Source organism: Leucoraja erinacea, chromosome 3, assembly GCF_028641065.1.
Source record: "Leucoraja erinacea ecotype New England chromosome 3, Leri_hhj_1, whole genome shotgun sequence".
Taxonomy (NCBI): Eukaryota; Metazoa; Chordata; class Chondrichthyes; order Rajiformes; family Rajidae; genus Leucoraja; species Leucoraja erinaceus.
In genome coordinates, this window is record NC_073379.1 from 110,494,813 (window position 1) to 110,516,424 (window position 21,612).

The 21,612-nt window shown below is 42.8% G+C and overlaps 1 protein-coding gene across 2 annotated transcripts in view; it reads left to right on the forward strand.

Moving 5' to 3' along the window:
* Positions 1 to 21,612, forward strand: part of LOC129695921 (EGF-like repeat and discoidin I-like domain-containing protein 3) — a 150,055-nt gene that overhangs the window by 121,627 nt on the left and 6,816 nt on the right. The window contains exons 3-4 of one of the 2 annotated variants that reach the window (XM_055633382.1): positions 1,661 to 1,690; positions 10,391 to 10,519. In XM_055633382.1, coding sequence (XP_055489357.1) covers positions 1,661 to 1,690; positions 10,391 to 10,519 — 159 coding nt within the window. The remainder of the gene's footprint in view (positions 1 to 1,660; positions 1,691 to 10,390; positions 10,520 to 21,612) is intronic. The other variant, XM_055633385.1, reaches the window with a different exon arrangement.

Here is a 21,612-nt window from a genome sequence, read left to right on the forward strand (position 1 = left end):
AATTTCTGTAATTAATGTATCATTTATGTTTTTGTGTGTTGTCTGAGTCTACATGTGATGTGCTGCAAGCACAATTTTCACCATACTTACCTCACCAAAGACTATTATAAGAACTATTTGCAGACTGTTGATCTCCAATAAATGTTTAGAGTTTAGAGATCCAGTGCAGAAAGAGTCCGTGCCGACCAGCGATTACCGCGTACACTAACAGTATCCCACACACTAGGGACAATTTACATTTATACCATGCCTATTAGCCTATAAGCCTGGGTAGACAAAAATGCTGGAGAAACTCAGCGGGTGAGGTAGCTTCTATGGAGCGAAGGAATTAGGCAACGTTTCGGGCCGAAACCCTTCTTCAGACTGATGTGAGGGTGGGGGTGGGAAGAAAAAAGGAAGCGGAGGAGCCAGTGGGCTGAGGGAGGGCTGAGAAGGGGAGGAGAAAGTAAGGACTACCTGAAATTAGAGAAGTTCAATGTTCATATCGCTGGGGTGCAAACGTTAATCCCTACTCTTTGTTTCATAGAAACATAGACAATAGGTGCAGGAGTAGGCCATTCGGCCCTTCGAGCCTGCACCGCCATTCAATATGATCATGGCTGATCATCCAACTCAATATCCTGTACCTGCCTTCTCTCCATACCCCCTGATCCCCTTAGCCACAAGGGTCACATCTAACTCCCTCTTAAATATAGCCAATGAACTGGCCTCAACTACCCTCTGTGGCAGAGAGTTCCAGAGATTCACCACTCTCTGTGTGAAAAAAGTTCTTCTCATCTCGGTTTTAAAGGATTTCCCCCTTATCCTTAAGCTGTGACCCCTTGTCCTGGACTTCCCCCTACATTGGGAACAATCTTCCTGCATCTAGCCTGTCCAACCCCTTAAAAATTTTTGTAAGTTTCTATAAGATCCCCTCTCAATCTCCTAAATTCTAGAGAGTATAAACCAGGTCTATCCAGTCTTTCTTCATAAGACAGTCCTGACATCCCAGGAATCATTGCCTGCAGGATTTCATTGCTTGCCAACCATTTCTCTATCCATGTCAGCACTCTACCCCTAATACCATGTGCCCTAATTTTGCCCACTAATCTCCTATGTGGGACCTTATCAAATGCTTTCTGAAAGTCCAGGTACACTACATCCACTGGCTCTCCCTTGTCCATTTTCCTAGTTACATCCTCAAAATATTCCAGAAGATTAGTCAAGCATAATTTCCCCTTCGTAAATCCTTCGTAATGAAATCCTGCAGGCAATGAAATGGTGGCCTGTAACAATCCCCATATAGATTGACATCCCAACACTTTTTTTCATTATTTTTGCTGCAGCTAGCCTACAGGCATACCACATTATAAAAAACAAATATATAGTTAGTTTAGTGTCAGTTGTTGCATGCTGGAGCTATTTGATTTTAAAAAGTAGTTACAACCATTCTGACAATTGCATAATTTATGCAATGGGTTACATAAATTAGTCTCAAGTTTAAACATCATGTTGATAAATTAAGAGATACAATATTTGTAACAATATTTGAATGATTTAGATTGGTTGTAGCTCTAGATAATTAAGCCATGCAAATATTTGTGCTAATGTAGTTTAGTTGACAATTGCAGTGTTTTGCTATTTTCCATCCAGTTAATGACTCTGTGTTTAATGCCAACAGCTGCAGATGGAGAGGAGTCAACTACAGCAGGTGGGATATTGCCGTTTGATGTGTGCATGGTCGTTATATCATTTGAATATGCATTCTACCTGTTAACAGACAGTCTTCCATGTACAGTATGCCTAATGCTTTAGTAAGAAGCACTTTATCTGTATTAATTGCCATTGGAACTAAATGTAAATAGTTATGTGGAACCTACATTCAAATTATTATTTTTTTTTTATAATCTTTTTATTAGAGGCTGGTACATATCATATTAAAACCATTTCATGTATATCATTCCTACATTACTAATATTATCATAGAAACATAGAAAATAGGTGCAGGCGTAGGCCATTCGGCCCTTCGAGCCTGCACCGCCATTCAATATGATCATAGCTGATCATATTGATATCGATTGATATTAACTCTGCTTCTAGTATTTTTTTATATGGATAGAAAATAAGAAACAGAGGAAAAAAAAGAGGAAAAAGCATGATAAAGATGAATGGAATAATTTACTAAAAATACAACATTGGAGTTAAGTTTGTAAATTATAAAGTATAACTTTTCATCTAATGCTTAATTGGAGTTTCAGTCAGATTCCCGTGCCGAACCAGTCTGCTCCTTCAATGAATGGGGACAATATTGTGATAAAAAGTTCTTGTTTGCCCATTATGACACGTCTGATTCTTTCCAAATGTAAGGTCTCCGACATTTCCATAATCCACATTTTAATTGTGGGGGTTATGGGACCTTTCCTACATTCAAATTATGCTGTAGAAAGGAACTGCAGATGCTGGTTTAAACTGAAGATGGGCACAAAATGCTGGAGTAACTCAGCGGGACAGGCAGCATCTCTGGAGAGATGGGATGGGTGATGTTTCAGGTCGAGACACTTCTTCAGGTCTGAAGATGGGCACAAAATGGGGAAGATGGGGAAGGGGGAAACTACCTTTCAGGGTCCCTACCTGGTCGGAGAGGCAGCTTTTCTCCGGGCTGCAGCTTCGACCCGTCCTCGCGGCACACCAGCGGGCCTGGAGCGGCGTTTCCTGTCGGGGACCACCCAGAACCTCGGCTTCGGCGGCGGCGGCACAGCGCTGGAGCGCTATCGCGGAGCGGGCGATGCCTTGCCTGGGTCGCCACGCTGGAGCTCCGGTGAGCTGAGACCGCCGAGAAAAGCATCGCGGAGCTGTGGGACTGTGGAGCGGCCAGCTGCGGGCAGCGGCGCTGACTTTACACCGGGAGCCTGGGATCTCTAGATGAGATCGCCAGTTGTGGAGCTCCAACCGGCGCGGCCTTGTTGGCTTTGGAAGCCGCGGCCTCCAGTACGGAGGCAGCCGTTCCAGGGTGCCCCAAGCCGCTGAGAGGACTCTCCCGACGCCGGAGCAACATCACCCGGCGAGAACGGCCAGGAACATTGGGCCTCCGTAGAGGCAACTGTGGAGGCCTCAATAGGCCCGACTATGGGTGAACTGGGGTTGGGGACTGGACTTTGTGCCTTCCCTCATGGTGGGAGCCATTGTGGGGGGATGTTCTTTATGTTTAAACCTCTTATTAATGTTATGTCTGTATTCCTTCTTTATGTGCTGCAAAAGGGCAAGAAGCATTTCACTTCACTACACCTAGGTGTATGTGAATGTGACCAATAAAATACCTTTGATACCTTTGAAGATGGGTCTCGACCTGAAACATCACCCATTCCTTCTATCCAGAGATGCTGCCTGTCCCGCTGAGTTACTCCAGCATTTTGTGTTTTAAATTATGCTGCATTACTAGCACATTTTTGGAATATGTCTTCTCAATAATAAGTGTATATGAAAAAAATATTCTTGCTGAGATGCAATGAGTCAGCCTGAAGTAAACATGGACATTCCTCCAGATGCTTGCATGTTGAATCCATTTCTGACTCTTCTGTCCATAATGTTCTCTCTGCTTCCCTCTTGCCACCATAATCCACCCTGGCTACCAGCACTTCCCCCAAATCACAAACAAACGCGTTTTGTATCCTTGTACGATTTTTAAGTTATCTAATTGGATTCTCCTCCCTCTTAAGAACCTGTGTACACTGGTCTCTCCAATGCTTTTAGTTGAGAGACACAGTGCAAAAACAGGCCGTTCGGCTCATTGAGTTCACGCCGACCAGCACATTAACACTATCCTACACACACTAGGGACAATTTACACATGCACCAAGCCAATTGACCTACATACCTGTATGTATTGTATTGTATTGTATTGTATTGTAATGTATATCTTTATTGTAATTTCCTGAGTATTCACATACCCAGAGGAAACAAAAAAACGTTGCTCAACCAGTGTCCATTCAGTGTGCATTAAAAATAAATAGAAATAAAAATACATATATCATGAACAAATTTAACACTCTACTAAACATTCAACAGGCGTTCCGATCGGCAGCGGCACGACAGTGGCTCTGCTGCAGTGTGTCCAGGTTGGTGGTTGGTGCGCGATACTTTGGCAGGGAGCAAAGTCCGTTTATCAGTCTTATAGCCTGTGGGTAGAAGCTGAGGAGCATCCTGCTGGTTTTGCAGCTAATGCTCCTGTACCTCTTCCCAGATGGCAGGATGGAGAAAATGTCATGCGATGGGTGGTAGGGGTCTTTGATGAACCCTATTACCCATCGCACCCATGTATTTGGAGTGTTTGAGGAAACCGAAGATCTTGGAGAAAACCCATGCGGTCATGGGGAGAACGTACAAACTCGGTACAGATAGCACCTGTGGTTGGGATCAAACCCGGGTCTCTGGCGCTGCAAGTGCTGTAAGGCAACAACACAACCGCTGTGCCACAGTGCCGCCCCTGCGTGCCGCACTCAATGAGATTGAACCAATAGTTATAGTTCATTTGGTAGACTTCTTAATTATGCCCCTGTCCCACTTAGAAAACCTGAACGGAAACCTCTGGAGACTTTGCGCCCCACCCAAGGTTTCCATGCGGTTCCCGGAGGTTTTTTCAGTCTCCCTAATGGTCGAAAGTGGTTTCCACTTCTTCGATTATTAGGCGATTATTTAAATAAATTCAAAACCTGCCGCGACTTATTGCCGTTTTTAAAATCGGTAATTATTTAGTCGAAGCCGGTTGCCGAGCTAGTTGAAGGTGGTTGCCGGAGGTTGCAGGTGGTTGCAGGTAGTGGAAGGTCGCGGCAGGTTTTGAATTTTTTGAAATAATCGCCAGAACATAGAAGAAGCAGAAACCACTTTCGACCATTAGGCAGACTGACAAAAACCTCTGGGAACGTCTGGGGACCACACGGAAACCTTGGGTGAGGCGCAAAGTCTCCAGAGGTTTCCATTCAGGTTTCCTAAGTGGGATGGGGTGTTACTCACAAGCATCTGCTCCTAACCTATCTCTTGAGCTATTGAAATCTGCCTCCCCTCAATATTAACTTGAAGATCAACCTTGTTCTTTTCCATTGGAATTGACTTGTGACGTTGCTTTGTGTTTTGTGTCAGTCCATGGATTTTTGAGGAACAAAATAGGTTATAGATAATCTAGCGTTTCCAACCTTTCTCATTTGGAAACAAAGCATTAGCTTAACCAAATTGGGCAGATCATGCATGCTAAGAGTTCAGGCCAAGTTTGTTTAATGGGTGCGGATTTAAACAGTTTTCTTGTATAGCAATAGAGTTCTTTATAATCTCACAATGCTTTATTCTAAAATGATTTTTAGATGATACTGCTGATCATTTAAATTGTTATTTGAATTGGTTGATTTCCACCATGAATCATGCATAAATGTTAACAATCCTACTGTAATTTCATCAACGCTGTTTGTTTCTGCTTTTGATACATGAAAACCCCATCTGACTGGACAGATATTTGTTTCCCTTTCAGTCGAGATTTTAAAAGCTTCACAAACTTGAGTTTACATTAATTTACAATGTAATTTTACATTAATCCTGACTAATTAGATTTCCTTTTGGTTTAATGGTTCGTTTGAAACATTTTATCAATAAGTCATTTGTCTTTCAGATGGGTATAATACTGCTTTGATGGCTGCAAAGAAAGGAATTTGTGCATTATCTTTGTTAATAGCTTCACGTCACCAAATTAGTTTGACATGACCAAGATGAGCTACATTAATTTTGTGATTGGCTTCAAAAACTATTAGTCAGTCCTAATCCCTCATAAGCAATTCCAAAACGAGTTCCACTAATATACATTCATTGTGATGTGTAAATTGTGTCCTGTGTGTGTGTGTTAATTGCACTTTTCTTCTTGCTGGTCAGTGACATAGTAACATAGAAATTAGGTGCAGGAGTAGGCCATTCGGCCCTTCGAGCCTGCACCGCCATTCAATATGATCATGGCTGATCATCCAACTCAGTATCCTATACCTGCCTTCTCTCCATACCCCCTGATCCCTTTAGCCACAAGGGCCACATCTAACGCCATCTTAAATATAGGCAACAAACTGGCCTCAACTACCTTCTGTGGCAGAGAATTCCACAGATTCACCACTCACTGTGTAAAAAATGTTTTTCTCATCTCGGTCCTAAAAGATTTCCCCCTTATCCTTAAACTGTGACCCCTTGTTCTGGACTTCCCCAAAATCGGGAACAATCTTCCTGCATCTAGCCTGTCCAACCCCTTAAGAATTTTGTAAGTTTCTATAAGATCCCCCCTCAATCTAAATTCTAGCGAGTACAAGCCGAGTCTATCCAGTCTTTCTTCATATGAAAGTCCTGACATCCCAGGAATCAGTCTGGTGAACCATCTCTGTACTCCCTCTATGGCAAGAATGTCTTTCCTCAGATTGGGAAACCAAAACTGTACGCAACATTGCGCAATATTTTTCCGGTGTTGCTCCTAAATATTCTAGTTCTTTGGCGCTTTTGATTTCATAATTTTTCCGTGTTTTGTGTAAGCTCTAGACAGTTTCAAATGCTTACCTTGAGATGATGTCTGTTGATAATAGTATTTTATTGAAATGTTGGTTTAGATCGCTATTTTTAAGCAACTTTTTAGTATTCCTGAATCACAAATTAATTTCTGATACATTCGAGGCATTTAGCCATAGACTCATACAGTGGAGAAACAGGTCCTTTGGCGATCATCAGGTAGCCATCTATTCTATTCCACTTTACCAACCCTTGATCCATAGCCTTGGTCTTGGTCCATGACATATGATGAAAGAATGGATTGACTGGGCTTGTATTCACTGGAATTTAGATGGATGAGAGGGGATCTTATAGAAACATATAAAATTCTTAAGGAAGTGGACAGTCTAGATGCAGGAAAAATGTTTCCTATGTTGGAGTCCAGAACCAGGGGTCACAGTTTAAGAATAAGGGGAAGGCCATGAGGAAAAACTTTTTCACCCAGAGAGTTGTGAATCTGTGGTATTTTCTTCCACAGAAGGCAGTGGAAGCTAATTCACTGGATGTTTTCAAGAGAGTTAGATTTATCTCTAAGGAATCGAGGGATATGGGGAGAAAGCAGAAGTGTACTGATTTTGGTTGATCAGCCATGAACATATTGAAAGGCAGTGCTGGCTCGAAGGGCCGAATGGCCTACTCCTGCACCTATTTTCTATGTGTCTAGTAGTCTACTATGTCTTGGTGTTTTAACGCATCTCATTTGTGACAGTACCTGCCCTCGGCACCTTTGCAAACATCCTCGGGGTGAAAATATTTTTCCTAATCCCCTCTCTACATATCTTACTCTTCGCCTTAAACTTGTACCCTCAGTCTTGGGCATATTTGTTACTTTCTGAACCTCATATACATTTGCACACCACTGGCAAGTTCCTCTGCTCCAAGGAAAACAAACTCTGCCTGTTCAGTCTCACCTCATATGGTGAATCTTCTCAGCACCCTCACCAGTGCAATCAAACCCTTCCTAAAGTTGGGTAACCAAAAATGCATTCAATATTTCATCACTGATTATGTTTTAGAAAGTTGCACCAAGACGTGCCTGCACTTATGCTCTGGCCTGGAACGTTTTGCCAGGAGTGATGTTTGAGGCAGATATGATAGTGGCATTTAAAAGATTTTTGAATAGGCACATGGATATGCAGGGAATGGAGGGATATGGATTATATGCAGGCTGAGAGGAGTGAGCCTTGGCATCAAGTTCGACCCAGCCATATGTTCTTGTGCTATACTGTTGACGTGGATAAGCTTTTCCCACTGAGAGTAGGGAAGATTCAAACAAGGGGACATGACTTGAGAATTAAGGGACTGAAGTTTAGGGGCAACATGAGGGGGAACTTCTTTACTCAGAGAGTGGTGGCTGTGTGGAATGAGCTTCCAGTGAAGGTGGTGGAGGCAGGTTCGTTTTTATCATTTAAAAATAAATTGGATAGTTATATGGACAGGAAGGGAATGGAGGGTTATGGTCTGAGCGCAGGTGTATGGGACTAGGGGAGAATATGTGTTCGGCACGGACTAGAAGGGTCGAGATGGCCTGTTTCCGTGCTGTAAATTGTTATATGGTTATATGTTGCATATTCTGCTTTCTATGATGATAAAATCATTTTTGACACTGGCCTTTCTTTCTGTCCTGGAGATAAGAACAAGCATGAAATTAAAAACAAAGCCATCTAAACTGGAAAGTTGTACAGATTTTGCCAGAAATATGTTTAAGAGTTGCACTACTAAAACAAATGAATTCCAATTACATTGTGTAATCTGAATTCCTATTACAGTGTGTCATTTTTAATCATGAACTGTATTAATAAACTATCCAGGCCAGCTGTGTTGAATAGATAGACAAAGAGAGATATCAGACATCAACAATAAGGCAAAACAAACTTAAATGCATGTAAAACTAAAATCACCATAAAATCTTAACATTTCCCAACACCAAAATGTTCCATGTTCAACAGTTGAGAAATGTTAAGATTTGATGGTGATTTATTTGGCAGGAGTAGTATGTGATGTAGCACTGAGTCATTTTGACAGGAAAGTCTCCAGTTTTGTAACCTCTGTCTGCTTCGAAGGACTGGGATGAATGTGTCACTTAATATTGGCCTTGTCTCTGGGGAAAGGGAATTAAGGAATTGTGTCTCAGTCGCTGAGCACAAGAGACTGCGGAGGCTGGAATCTGAAGCATACATGCAGTCTACCAGAGGAACTCGCTTGGTCTAGGGGTGGAAAAGAAAGGTTGATGTTTTGGCCAGGAAGGAACTTCAGATGATAGACACAAAAAAACTGGAGTAACTCAGTGGGATAGGCAGAGTCTCTGGAGGCAAGGGATGGGTGACGTTTCGGGTCAAGACCCTTCTTCAGACTGCAGGTGCTGTTTTAAACCAAAGATAGACACAAAATGCTGGGGTAATTCAGTGGGACAGGCAGTATCTCTGGAGAGAAGGAATGGTGTGACATTTCGAGTCGAGACCTTTCTTCAGACTGATGTTTTGGGCGCTGGTGCGGGGTTTTGACCAGAAACGTCGACCATTCCTTTCTACCCATTGATGTTGCTTGCTTCCTGAGATGTCCTGACAATGGAATTTGTGTAAGGACAGGACCTCAATCTCTACTGAAATATCTTCATTGGGAATACAGTATGTAGCCTTATCTTCGTGTACACAGTCCATTGTGTGTCTGCAGTTAATCTGCTCCATTATAACCTAGTAGCCTCTGTTAAAACTTAACATTTCTAACTAGTTTATGACCCCTTCATCAAAAGCAATCATTAAGAAATTGAAATGAAAGGAGATGTAACACATCCCTTGCCATTTAACCATGCTCTCAGCATTTTTTAATGCACACATTAATGCTATTTCCTCTATCTTCCCCCAAAACATCCATTTCCACCCTGACTTTGGTTTTTAAGTTTTACGCTTCACATTTCTTTGCCTGATTTACTTTGTTGACTTCTGAGGTAGAAAGAAATGCTGGAGAAACTCAGCGGGTGAGGCAGCATCTATGGAGCGAAGGAATAGGCGACGTTTCGGGTCGAGACCGTTCTTCACACACGAAGATGGATCTCGACCTGAAAAGTCACCTATTCCTTCCCTCCATAGATGCTGCCTCACCCGCTGAGTTTCTCCAGCATTTTTGTCCACCTTCGATTTTTCCAGCATCAGCAGTTCTTTCTTAAACAATGTTTGTCTCATCATTTAAAAAGTGATAAATACTGACTGAAGTAACCATATAACCATATAACAATTACAGCACGGAAACAGGCCATCTCGGCCCTACAAGTCCGTGCCGAACAACTTTTTTTCCCTTAGTCCCACCTGCCTGCACTCATACCATAACCCTTCATTCCCTTCTCATCCATATGCCTATCCAATTTATTTTTAAATGATACCAATGAACCTGCCTCCTCCTCCTCTGTACTCTCTCTATTTTGTTGACATCCTTCCTATAATTGGGCGACCAAAATTGTACACCATACTCCAGATTTGGTCTCACCAATGCCTTGTACAATTTTAACATTACATCCCAGCTTCTATACTCAAGTGTCTTTGACTATTACCATGCATGCAAGCCATCTTCACCAGCCATCCTTACTCATGCTCCTTAATCAAGAACTGTGCAGAACCAGAGCTTAAACGGTCAAGCTTGTCTTGAATGACTGCATTCAGTTTTGGACCGTACCTGTGTTTCTACATGAAAAAATCGAAGTGGTTCTCTCTGCCATCTTGTCAGTTTGCGTCACAGAATTATCATGTGCCTTTGAAGCGATCAAGCGGAACATAAACATGAGAGTCGCTGTTTTGTAAATGGCAATCATACTTAATGTTATTTTGTTTTATTTATATTTTACGATCTGCAGGAGCTTGTCAACCGAACCCATGTCATAATGGAGGGATATGTGAAGTGAGCGACAGTTATCGTGGCGACACGTTTGTGGGCTACATCTGCAGGTGTCCTGATGGATTCAGTGGAATTCATTGTCAACATAGTGAGTTTGACTCCAATGTCATTTCTTCATTAGAAGTACCTAACATTGTATTAATAGTGATATGCATTCCCAGTTAGAAAATTGTACTTTTGACCATGGATAGCACTTTTCTTGTTTATGAGCCACCATAGTTACTTTAAAAAAGGTCTTATTGAAGATTTTGATTTTGGTCTTGGTCAGCAAAAAATACATCTTATTTTGGCTCTGGATATCCAAAAGGCCTCCTTAGTTTAAAGGGATCTGAATTGCCCTATAAGTGGCTAGTTTCCTAGTCCTTTCTCATGAATGGTGCTCTAATTCTGGGCTTTGTTGCATTGAATCACTTCCATGTGCTCCCCTCAGCTTGCAGAACCATACGCAAGAAATTGCAGTGATTTGTGGATGCTGCCCAGACCATCACACAAACCAACCTCCCTTCCATGTACCTCACGCTGCCTCTGCAAGGCCAGCAGCATAATCAAGGATGTGTTCTGACGCATTCTGGCCACTCCTTCTTCTCCCCTGTCCTATCGGGCAAAATGACATAGAAGTGTGAAAACCCATGCCTCCAGATTCAGGGACAGTTTCTTCCCAGCTGTTATCATGCAACTGAACCATCGTACCACAACCAGAGAGAGAAGTCCTGAACTACTATCTACCTTATTGTTGACCCTCGGACTATCCTTGATCAGATATTACTGGCTTTACCTTGCGCTAAATATTATCCCCTTATCATGTATCTGTACCCTGTGAATGGCTCAATTGTAATCATGTATTGTCTTTCCGCTGACTGGTTAGCACGCAACATAAGTTTTTCACTGTACCTCGGTACATGTGACAATAAACTAAACTAAAGTACAACATTCAGGACAGGAAGTGACCACATGCCTATCAGGGGAGGCAAGCTACGAGAAAGCTGCCTGCCTCTTCAAGTGACATTAATGGCCTATCTTTTCATAGTCCATTTAAAAATAATCAACAATAGGTGAGGGAGTAGGCCATTCAGCCCTTCGAGCCAGCACCGCCATTCAATGTGATCATGGCTGATCATCCCAAATCAGTACCCCGTTCCTGCCTTCTCTCCATACCCCTTGAATCCGCTATCTTTAAGAGCCCTATCTAACTCTCTCTTGAAAGTATCCAGAGGACCTGCCTCCACCGCCCTCTGAGGCAGAGCATTCCACAGACTCACAACTCTCTGTGAGAAAAAGTGTTTCCTCGTCTCCGTTCTAAATGGCTTACTCCTTATTCTTAAACTGTGGCCACTGGTTCTGGACTCCCCCAACATCGGGAACATGTTTCCTGCCTCTAGCGTATCCAAACCTTTAATAATCTTATATGTGTCAATAAGAACCCCTCTCATCCTTCTAAACTCCAGAGTGTACAAGCCCAGCTGCTCCATTCTATAAACTTTGGGTGGATCTTGCACCCTGAAGTCAATCACAATTTCCCTGCTATTACTATGTCTTGTTGACCTCATAAACATGGCTGTCAACCATTAAACATTGCCCATTGGCTAAGCCAAGATTGACACACAGCAAATGGCAACATTCTGGTTTTGAAAGATCTTAATTGGATTGCAGAGCAAAAACATATCGATTCAGACCTGGAGTATTGCGTACAGTTTTGGTCTCCAAATCTGAGGAAGGACATTATTGCGATAGAGGAAGTGCAGAGAAGGTTCACCAGACTGATTCCTAGGATGTCAGGACTGTCTTATGAAGAAAGACTGGATAGACTTGGTTTATACTCTCGAGAATTTAGGAGATTGAGAGGGGATCATATAGAAACTTACAAAATTCTTAAGGGGTTGGACAGGCTAGATGCAGGAAGATTGCTCCCGATGTTGGGGAAGTCCAGGACAAGGGGTCACAGCTTAAGGATAAGGGGGAAATCCTTTAAAACCGAGATGAGAAGAACTTTTTTCACATAGAGAGTGGTGAATCTCTGGAACTCTCTGCCACAGAGGGTAGTCGAGGCCAGTTCATTGGCTATATTTAAGAGGGAGTTAGATGTGGCCCTTGTGGCTAAGGGGATCAGAGGGTATGGAGAGAAGGCAGGTACGGGATACTGAGTTGGATGATCAGCCATGATCATATTGAATGGCGGTGCAGGCTAGAAGGGCCGAATGGCCTACTCCTGCACCTAATTTCTATGTTTCTATGTTTCTAAGATCTTTCAAAACCAGACTTTTAGCATTTGCTGTGCGTCAGTCTTGGCTTAGTGATACCATTCTTGTCTCCCTTGTCAGGAGGATGAGTGTTCAAACCACATTTCGGATCCATTGGGTGATATTAGGAGGTGCAAGTTCTTTGTTACTACCTTTCACTTCAGCTAGCATGTGGCTAGCATCCTAGTCCTTTCTCAAATGTCACTAATCAAAACGTTAGTATTGAATGACTTCCACATGCTTCCCAGTCCTTACTAACCTTAACTAAAGTACAACATTGAAGACTAAGCACGGCATTCACAATAACCCAAGCAGTAATTTAAAAGCTTTTGCAATTGATTTACAGAGTCGAGCTGGCTCCCAGCAACAGATAATTGCTCCGTTACTTTGTTCAAGAAGATTTTTTTGTTGGCTTACACTGCAAAGTTAAATTAATTTGTGCTACTGCTCAGTCATCAATCTATTAGAATGTGAAGGGCAACAATGTTGTCATATTTGTATCCAGATACGTACATCTGACCTTGCCATGTGTTATGTTTTTTCATTTATAAAAACCTCACAAGCAGGTGAGAGACTGAATTACCTTTCCAGGATCGATGATAAGGCATCATTCTAGTTTTTTTAATGATTTTGTTTCAGATAACTGTTTATTCTAAGCTGCTTCATTCTGTGCAGCGGCAGCATAGGGCTTACTCTCTGCTTCATTCATTAATCAGTTCTTGTTTCCAGGGAAACATTAGCTGGATGAGAATGTGGTTGTTTGTGTGTTGTTTTCACAATGAGCTCAACTTATTTAAATCACTCAATAACAAGAAGACCACTTGTTTCTGAAGCAATTAGAGCATGATTTATGTACCAGCGCATGCCTTTAGCTACTCTTATCAAATAACAGTAGTTATATCATGAGAGGGAGTCATTTGGCCCATCAGATCCATGTTAACTACTATTAAGGGTGCCACTGTGTGCTTAGCCATAGAGCTGCTGCCTTTCAGCATCAGAGTTCCTATTGTATTGTATTGTATTCAAATTTATTGTCATTGTCTCAATTAGAGACAACAAAATGAATTTCCGTTTACAGTCAGTATCATAAAAATAAATAAATAATAAATATTAAAACATATAAAACAAATAAAATAGAATTTTTTTAAAAAGCACAAACACAGAAAGTCCATGACACAACACAACACAGTGGCACCAAGGTGAGGAAGGCACCATTCCGGGTTTGATCATGACTACGGGTGCTGTCTGTACGGAGTTTGCACGGTGTCCCCATGACCTGTGTGGGTTTTCTCCTGTTTCCTCTCATGCTCCAAAAGTGTACACGTTTTTAGGTTCATTGGCTTGGTAAAATTGTAAATGGCCCCTAGTGTGTAGGATTGTGCTAGTAAGTGAGGTGATCGCTGGTCGGCACGGACTCTGTGGGCAGAAGGGCCTGTGAGGTAAAGCACACAGTCCCATGACCTATTCCTGTATCCTCATAAATTCTCTCCTGACAGATATTTATCCCTTTCCCTTTTGAATTCTACAATTAAATCTGCCTACATTGGTATATTGATATTGCATTCCAGACCCTACTCACATCCTCATCTTCACTCTTTACCAATCACCTTCATTTTATGTCTACTATTTCTTGGTTCCTTTTCCCAAGGGATCAATCAGATTTCCTCACCACCACCTTTGTTCTCTGGTAAACGTTCCCTGTCAAACTATATAATTAAAGTCCCTCACACGGTTTAGAATTTGGAAGAATTAATGTTAGGAAACTTGGTGTAGTATTGATTTTTTTTAGCTTCAGTAGTTCATCAATGGTTTTAGAAATTAAATATTAATTGCAAAGAAAACTTGTTACCAAGGAGTTTTCTCATTTGATGCATAATAGACAATAGAATAGATGCAGGAATAGGCCATTCGGCCCTTCAAGCCAGCACCGCCATTCTCCACAATCAGTACCCCGTTCCTGCCTATTCCCCATATCCCTTGACTCCGCTATCTTTAAGAGCTCTATCTAACTCTCTCTTGAAAGCATCCAGAGAATCGGCCTCCACTGCCTTCTGAGGCAGAGAATTCCAGAGATTCACAACTCTCTGGGTGAAAACGTGTTTCCTCCTCTCCGTTCTAAATGGCCTACCCCTTATTTCTAAACTGTGGCCCCTGGTTCTGGACACCCCCAACATTGGGAACATGTTTCCTCCCTCTAGCGTGTCCAATCCCTTCATAATCTTATACTGATCTTAATAATCTGATAATCTGTTTCAAAAAGATCTCCTCTCATCCTTCTAAATTCCAGTATATACAAGCCCAGTCGCTCCATTCTTTATCCATATTTCAGTCCCGCTATTCTGGGAATTAACCTTGTAAACCTACGCTGCACTCCCTCAATAGCAAGAATGTCCTTCCTCAGATTTGGAGACCAAAACTGCACACAATACTCTAGGTGTGGTCTAACTAGGGCCCTGTACAACTGCAGAAGGACCTCTTTGCTCCTATACTCAACTTAAACATTGGCAGTAGCTTCAATTATGATATTGATTTATCTTCCATACAACCAGTTATGTCATTAAAATCTTAATTATTTTGCAATAGTATTTTGAGAAGTCTAAATGTACCATTTCATTAGTATATTAAAAGGAAAGATATTATGTGTCTCATTGTAACAGGCATGCTGAGAAGATATTATTTCATGGCATGCATTCAATTTAAAAAGATCCATTATAAAGTGGGGGTATTTCATTTTAATCCAATAGGTTCCATGTAAGTGGGAATAAAATAGAGAGCTTGCAGTGGAGTGTGCATGATATCTCGGACCAGGTTTTGTAATATGTTTATAAAAGACAATCTAAATCCATCTTATTTCATGGTAATCCAAGAAAGCTTTACAGTTCTCTGCTTGAGAACTGATGATGTACGGAAATCCTCTCCACTCTTCTCATAATATATCCGTGTCGTTCCTGTAGGATTAAACTCAGACTCTCGGAGGTAGAAATAGGTTTCTGCCCAAAAGTGGGAATTAAACTGACCATGATAACACAGTAATTAAACGACTGGACAATGAAGACCAGCAGACCTATTGATCTGGGGACATACTGTAGGTTCGGATTCCATCATACTGTAGATTCAAAAAATTAAATAACTTTGGAATCAAAATATTACTATCACTAAAGGTGATTATTAAACCGTAGCAAAAATCCATGTTGGGCGTCTTTAGATAGTGCAGCCTGTATATGACTCCAGATAATACATAACGAGCCATGCAAGACGGGTAATGAATTCTGCTTTAACCATCCAAAGCTAGCACCTTGTTACTGAATTTTAAAACAGCTGCATCAGTCACTGTTCTGGACATGTCTTTAAAGTTTAGAGATACAGCGCGGAAACAGACCCTTTGGCCCTCTGAGTCCGTGGCGATCAGCGATCCCCATACACTAGTACTATCCTACATACTAGGGACTATTTACAATCTTTACCAAAGCCAGTTGACCTACACACCTGTACATCTTTGGAGTGTGAGAGGAAACTGGAGCACCAACTGGGAAAACCCATGTGGTCGCGGGGAGGACATAGAAACATAGAAAATAGGTGCAGGAGTAGGCCATTCGGCCCTTCGAACCTGCACCGCCATTCAATATGATCATGGCTGATCATCCAACTCAGTATCCTGTACCTGCCTTCTCTCCATACCCCCTGATCCCTTTAGCCACAAGGGCCACATCTAACTCCATCTTAACTATAGGCAACAAACTGGCCTCAACTACCTTCTGTGGCAGAGAATTCCACAGACTGCCCCGCAATCCATGCTGTTTTTTCCCCCCCTTGTATTATTAGTGATTGATCAGCATCCATCCATGCTGGATCACAATTCTGAATAAGGTTAACATAAGCCAGTGTGGTTGCTGGCATGCAGTTCAGGTGAATCGGGAGAATGCATTTTGTTGTCTCTGTACTGTACACTGACAATGACAATTAAAATTGAATCTGAATCTGAATCTGAATCTGAATCTGAATCTGAGAATGAGCTTTGGGCAAAGGCAAGCCACATTTCCAATGTGAATACAAGGGTGCAGCACAAAAGGAGATGATTTTGTCCCAAATCATGTCCTTGGCAGCTCTTTAACAACTTGGCCTGGAAGCCCCTCAAATCCTCTTTGTGCTTGGTCCGTAACCAAATTTTAAAAATGTTTACATCAATTCTGTTTTAAATGCTGTCTTTTACTCTGCTTTCTTCTGTCTTTGAGGCCATGCTTTTGATTTCCCAACATGCTGAGATGAAATAAATGTTTCTTCACATCACCACTGGTTCTTTTACAAATAACCTTTTGCTCTTTTTTAGCTTCTTCATTCCATCAAATTTATTGATGGTTTTGAATAATGCTTAATTTTAACAATTATTCCTTTTAGTCATCTCATTCCCAATTTCATCAAATAGCTGCGGTCACTCTTCCCTGGTAATATTATGATCAAACTCCATTCCATAAATGATCTTCATGGTGCAAGCATCCGTCCCAATGCTTGAGAATCATGCAGTACTCCAGCAGTGTTTTGTAAAGGTTATCAGAGCTTGTCTGCATTTGTACTCTGTGCCCCCATAATAAAGCTAAAAGACCCACACGTTTTTGTTTCCACGTGTACCTCCTCTAACCTCATCTACTACAACCAGTGTTCCTGATGTAGGCCATGCTACATTGACCAGACAAAGCGTAAACTCAGCAACCATTTTGCTGAACACTTGGCCTTGGTCCGTCAAGGCCTACTGGATCTCCCAGTTGCCATTCCCACTTTGGCCTTTCTGTCCTGGGACGTCCCCCATTCCTAGAGTGAAGCCACACACAAATTGAAGGATCAGCCCCTCGTATTCCACTTGGGTAGCTTACAACCCCTCAGTATGAAAGTTGAAGGTACACAAAATAGCTGGAGAAACTCAGCGGGTGCAGCAGCATCTATGGAGCGAAGGAAATAGGCAACGTTTTGGGCCGAAACCCAAGGAAATAGGGCCTTAACCCTGCCTGCCCCTACAGTGATGTCACACTGGCCAACGGGTTCAACACCTTCTTTGCTCGTTTTGAAATTGGCAACAACACCACGAGTGGAAAAATCCCGGCAATGGAGGATGAACAGGTTCTCACATTGAGCACACATGACGTACAGCGCGAGTTGTGGAGGATCAATCCACGCAAGGCTGCAGACCCAGATGGAGTCCCAGGACGGATCCTTAAGGACTGTGCTGATCAGCTGGCTGAGTAATTTACAAAGATCTTCAATCTGTCTCTATCTCTGACAACGGTCCCAAAATGCCCGAAGTCAGCCACTGTAGTGCCGGTGCCGAAAAAAAAACAAACATCAGCAATCTAACATAGAAAATAGGTGCAGGAGGAGGCCATTCGGCCCTTCGAGCCAGCACCGCCATTCATTGCGATCATGGCTGATCATCCCCAATCAATAACCCGTGCCTGCCTTCTCCCCATATCCATTGATTCCAATATCCCCTAAAGCTCTATCTAACTCTCTCTTAAATCCATCCAGTGATTTGGCCTCCGCTGTGGCAGGGAATTTCACAAATTCACAACTCTCTGGGTGAAAACGTTTTTTCTCACCTCAGTCTTAAATTTATTCTAAGACTGTGGCCCCTGGTTCTGGACTGGCCCAACATTTGGAACATTTTACCTGCATCTAGCTTGTCCAGTCCTTTTATAATTTTATATGTTTCTATAAGATCCCCCTCATCCTTCTAAACTCCAGTGAATACAAGCTTAGTCTTTTCAATCTTTCCTCATATGACAGTCCCGCCATCCCAGGGATCAATCTCGTGAACCTAAGCTGCACTGCCTCGATCACAAGGATGCCCTTCCTCAAATTAGGAGACCAAAACTGGACACAATACTCCAGATGTGGTCTCACCAGAGCCCAATACAACTGCAGAAGAACCTCTTTACTCCAAAACTGAAATCCTCTTGTTATGAAGGCCAACATTCCATTAGCTTTCTCCACTGCCTGCTGTACCTGCACGCCAACTTTCAGTGACCGGTGTACAAGGACATCCAATCTGAAGGACTATCGTCCGGTTGCCCTTACACCAACAGTAATGAACTGCTTTGAAAGGTTGGTTCTCTCCCACATCAAAGCCATCATCTCTGCTTCACTGGACTCACATCAGTTTGCTTACAGAGCTAACAGATCTACAGAGGATGCCATCTCTCTGGCTCGTCATACTGTCCTGACTCACCTGGAGTGACAGGGCACATACGTAGGGATGCTATTTGTAGACTACAGCTCTGCTTTCAATACTGTCATCCCCACCATGCTTGCGTTCAAACTGAACCTGCTAGGCCTCAGCTCGTCATTATGCAACTGGAGCCTGAATTTCCTGTTGGAGCGTGCTCAGGCGGTGAGACTGGGCCCCCACCTGTCCTCCACTATTACCCTGAGTACCGGCACACCCCAGGGCTGTGTACTGAGCCCCATCTTCTTATCCTTCCTCACACGCGACTGTGTTCCTGCATTCGCAACTAACACCATCGTTAAATTTGCGGATGACACAATGGTGATCGGGCTGATCTCCAAAGGCAATGATCTCCCTCGGCCTGGACAGCGGAAGTGCAGAACCTGGCGAGCTGGTGCTCAGAGAACAACCTGTCCCTAAATATAGTCAATACCCAGGAGCTGATCAGAACTTTAGGAGGTCACAGAGTGATGAGAACGCTCCAGTCTTCAGACAAAATGGAGAGATTGTCCAGCTTCAGGTTTCTGGGCACCCACATTTCAGAGGATCTCATGTCGTCCAGTAACACCACTGCACTGGTCAAGAAAGCACAGCAACGGCTGTTTTTGCTGAGGATGCTGGAGAAAGCTGGTCTGCCCCAACAGATGCTGGTGACTTTCTACCGCTGCACCACAGAGAGCATCCTAACATACGGCATCTCAGTGTGGTATCTCAGTTGCACAGCCTCGGATAGGAGAGCTCGGCAGGGAGTCGTCTCCAGAGCACAGAAGATCATTGGGACACAGCTCCCAGCCCTGGAGGACATCTACAATGCACGCTGCCTCAGAAAATCCATCGGCATCTGTACACACATGCCACCGTCTGTTTGAACTTCTTCCATCTGGCAAGTGTTAGAATGCCTTTTACTCCCGCACCTACACACTGAGAAATAGCTGTTCCCCTAGAGCTACAACTGCACTGAATCAGTCTGCGAAGCACCCCCATAATCTGTCTTTGCCTCCATTATCAACTGGTACAACTGACTTCTCAACACAGTGACAGCTGTTGTCATTTTTAACCTCAGTGTACATGGACCTATTTGTGCTTTTACCTTCATTATTTAACTTATAGCATCGATACGGAGGTTGCAATCTTAATCTCGTTGTTCTTGTACAAGGACAATAAAGATATATTATTATTATGTTATTATATTATTATTAAGTTCATTGGGATGTCCTGAAGTCACAAAACTTTAGGTCTTCCTTCCAAACCTGTGCAAATATACTCTGAAATCACAGCTCAAACCCACAGTCCTTTCCAGATAGAGGCCTTTTTGGAAGATTAACTAGGGATATCTATTTTTCATAGAAATGTACTGATTATAATGCACGAGGAAGCTGCCATGTGGATTTGACAATGTTCAATTAATTCTCTACAGCGTTTCCTTTCACCTTTAAATCTGCCATTCCCTGAAAACAAAGTGACTTTCACTATATGATTACGCGATCTTCCTGGAAACAAGTTCCAACAAGTTTGGTCCTTTTTTAATTAAATCACAATTTAAATCACCACAACCCCAATCTCTCTCACTAGAAAAACAAATAATGGCATTGTTTCACTGATATTTTATAACAGTTGATTCATATGTCTGCTACTTGTTGTTCCACTTTCCTACTTAATCCTAAAGGGCCTGTCCCACGAGCATGTGACCTGCATACGGCGAGCGCGACCAAACCGGAAGCGGGGGCCGCGCGGAGATCGAGTGATCCCGTACGAGTTGACGTGAAGTTCGAGCGAGGGCGTACGCCGTCAAGACGCTGTGTACGGCGTTGAGACACTGCGCACGCTCGTCGAGGTGGTGCGTATGGCATTGCCCCGCGGAATTTTTGAACACGGTCAGTTTTTCGGAGCCCCGCGCGATGTCGGGACCAGCTCCGCACAACTCCATACGGCTCCAGCGATCGAAGTGGGACCGGCCCCGCGAGGCCATACGGCTCAAGCGACCACGTTAGGTCGCGCTTGCCGCATGCAGTCGCATGCTCTTGGGACAGGCCCTTAATGATTCATCCCCTTCGACATATATTCATTTTATTCTGTACCTTTAAAATATTTAACAGTCCAATATTTCAATTGATATCTTCCCAGTTTTGTCTATTAGGGCCTAATTGGTAATACCTCACAGCATTGCTAAGATTGGCTTTTAAATAACGGCAATAATTTTATTGAGCATGTTTTCCAGCCTGAATGGGGTGGCAGATGAATGATAACTCAGCTTCAAAGGATTAATATTGGCATGGGCCTTTAAATACGCTGTAAACAGCTTTGTTTAGATTTGTCCTGGCTTGGATTTTTAGTTCTGCATCTCAGGTTTTAAGTCAGTGCTTGTTCAACACAGTCAGCATGCCATTATTTTCTCTTTAGGCTAAACCATGACAATGTCACATATCTCTGGTGATCATCATCACTCTTTGACAATCGTTGCCCCATTGACTACCCAGTCAATAGAAAAGCAAATAGTCAACTCTATTGTAGCAGAGCAATATTCTGTAGGTTTTGACTGTAATTTTACTGATACAGTATCAGAATATATTGGTAACTCCAGCGGCAAATGCTTTTCGTGGACAGACCTAAAGTGAGGTTGTCTTGCCAAGGATACAGGAAGAGCGAAGGTGGGTAACTGGGAGTAACCATGGAGTGCGGAAGACCCCGATGGCTGTAGTTGGGTGGGTGACTCCATTGTCCAAGGTGCGG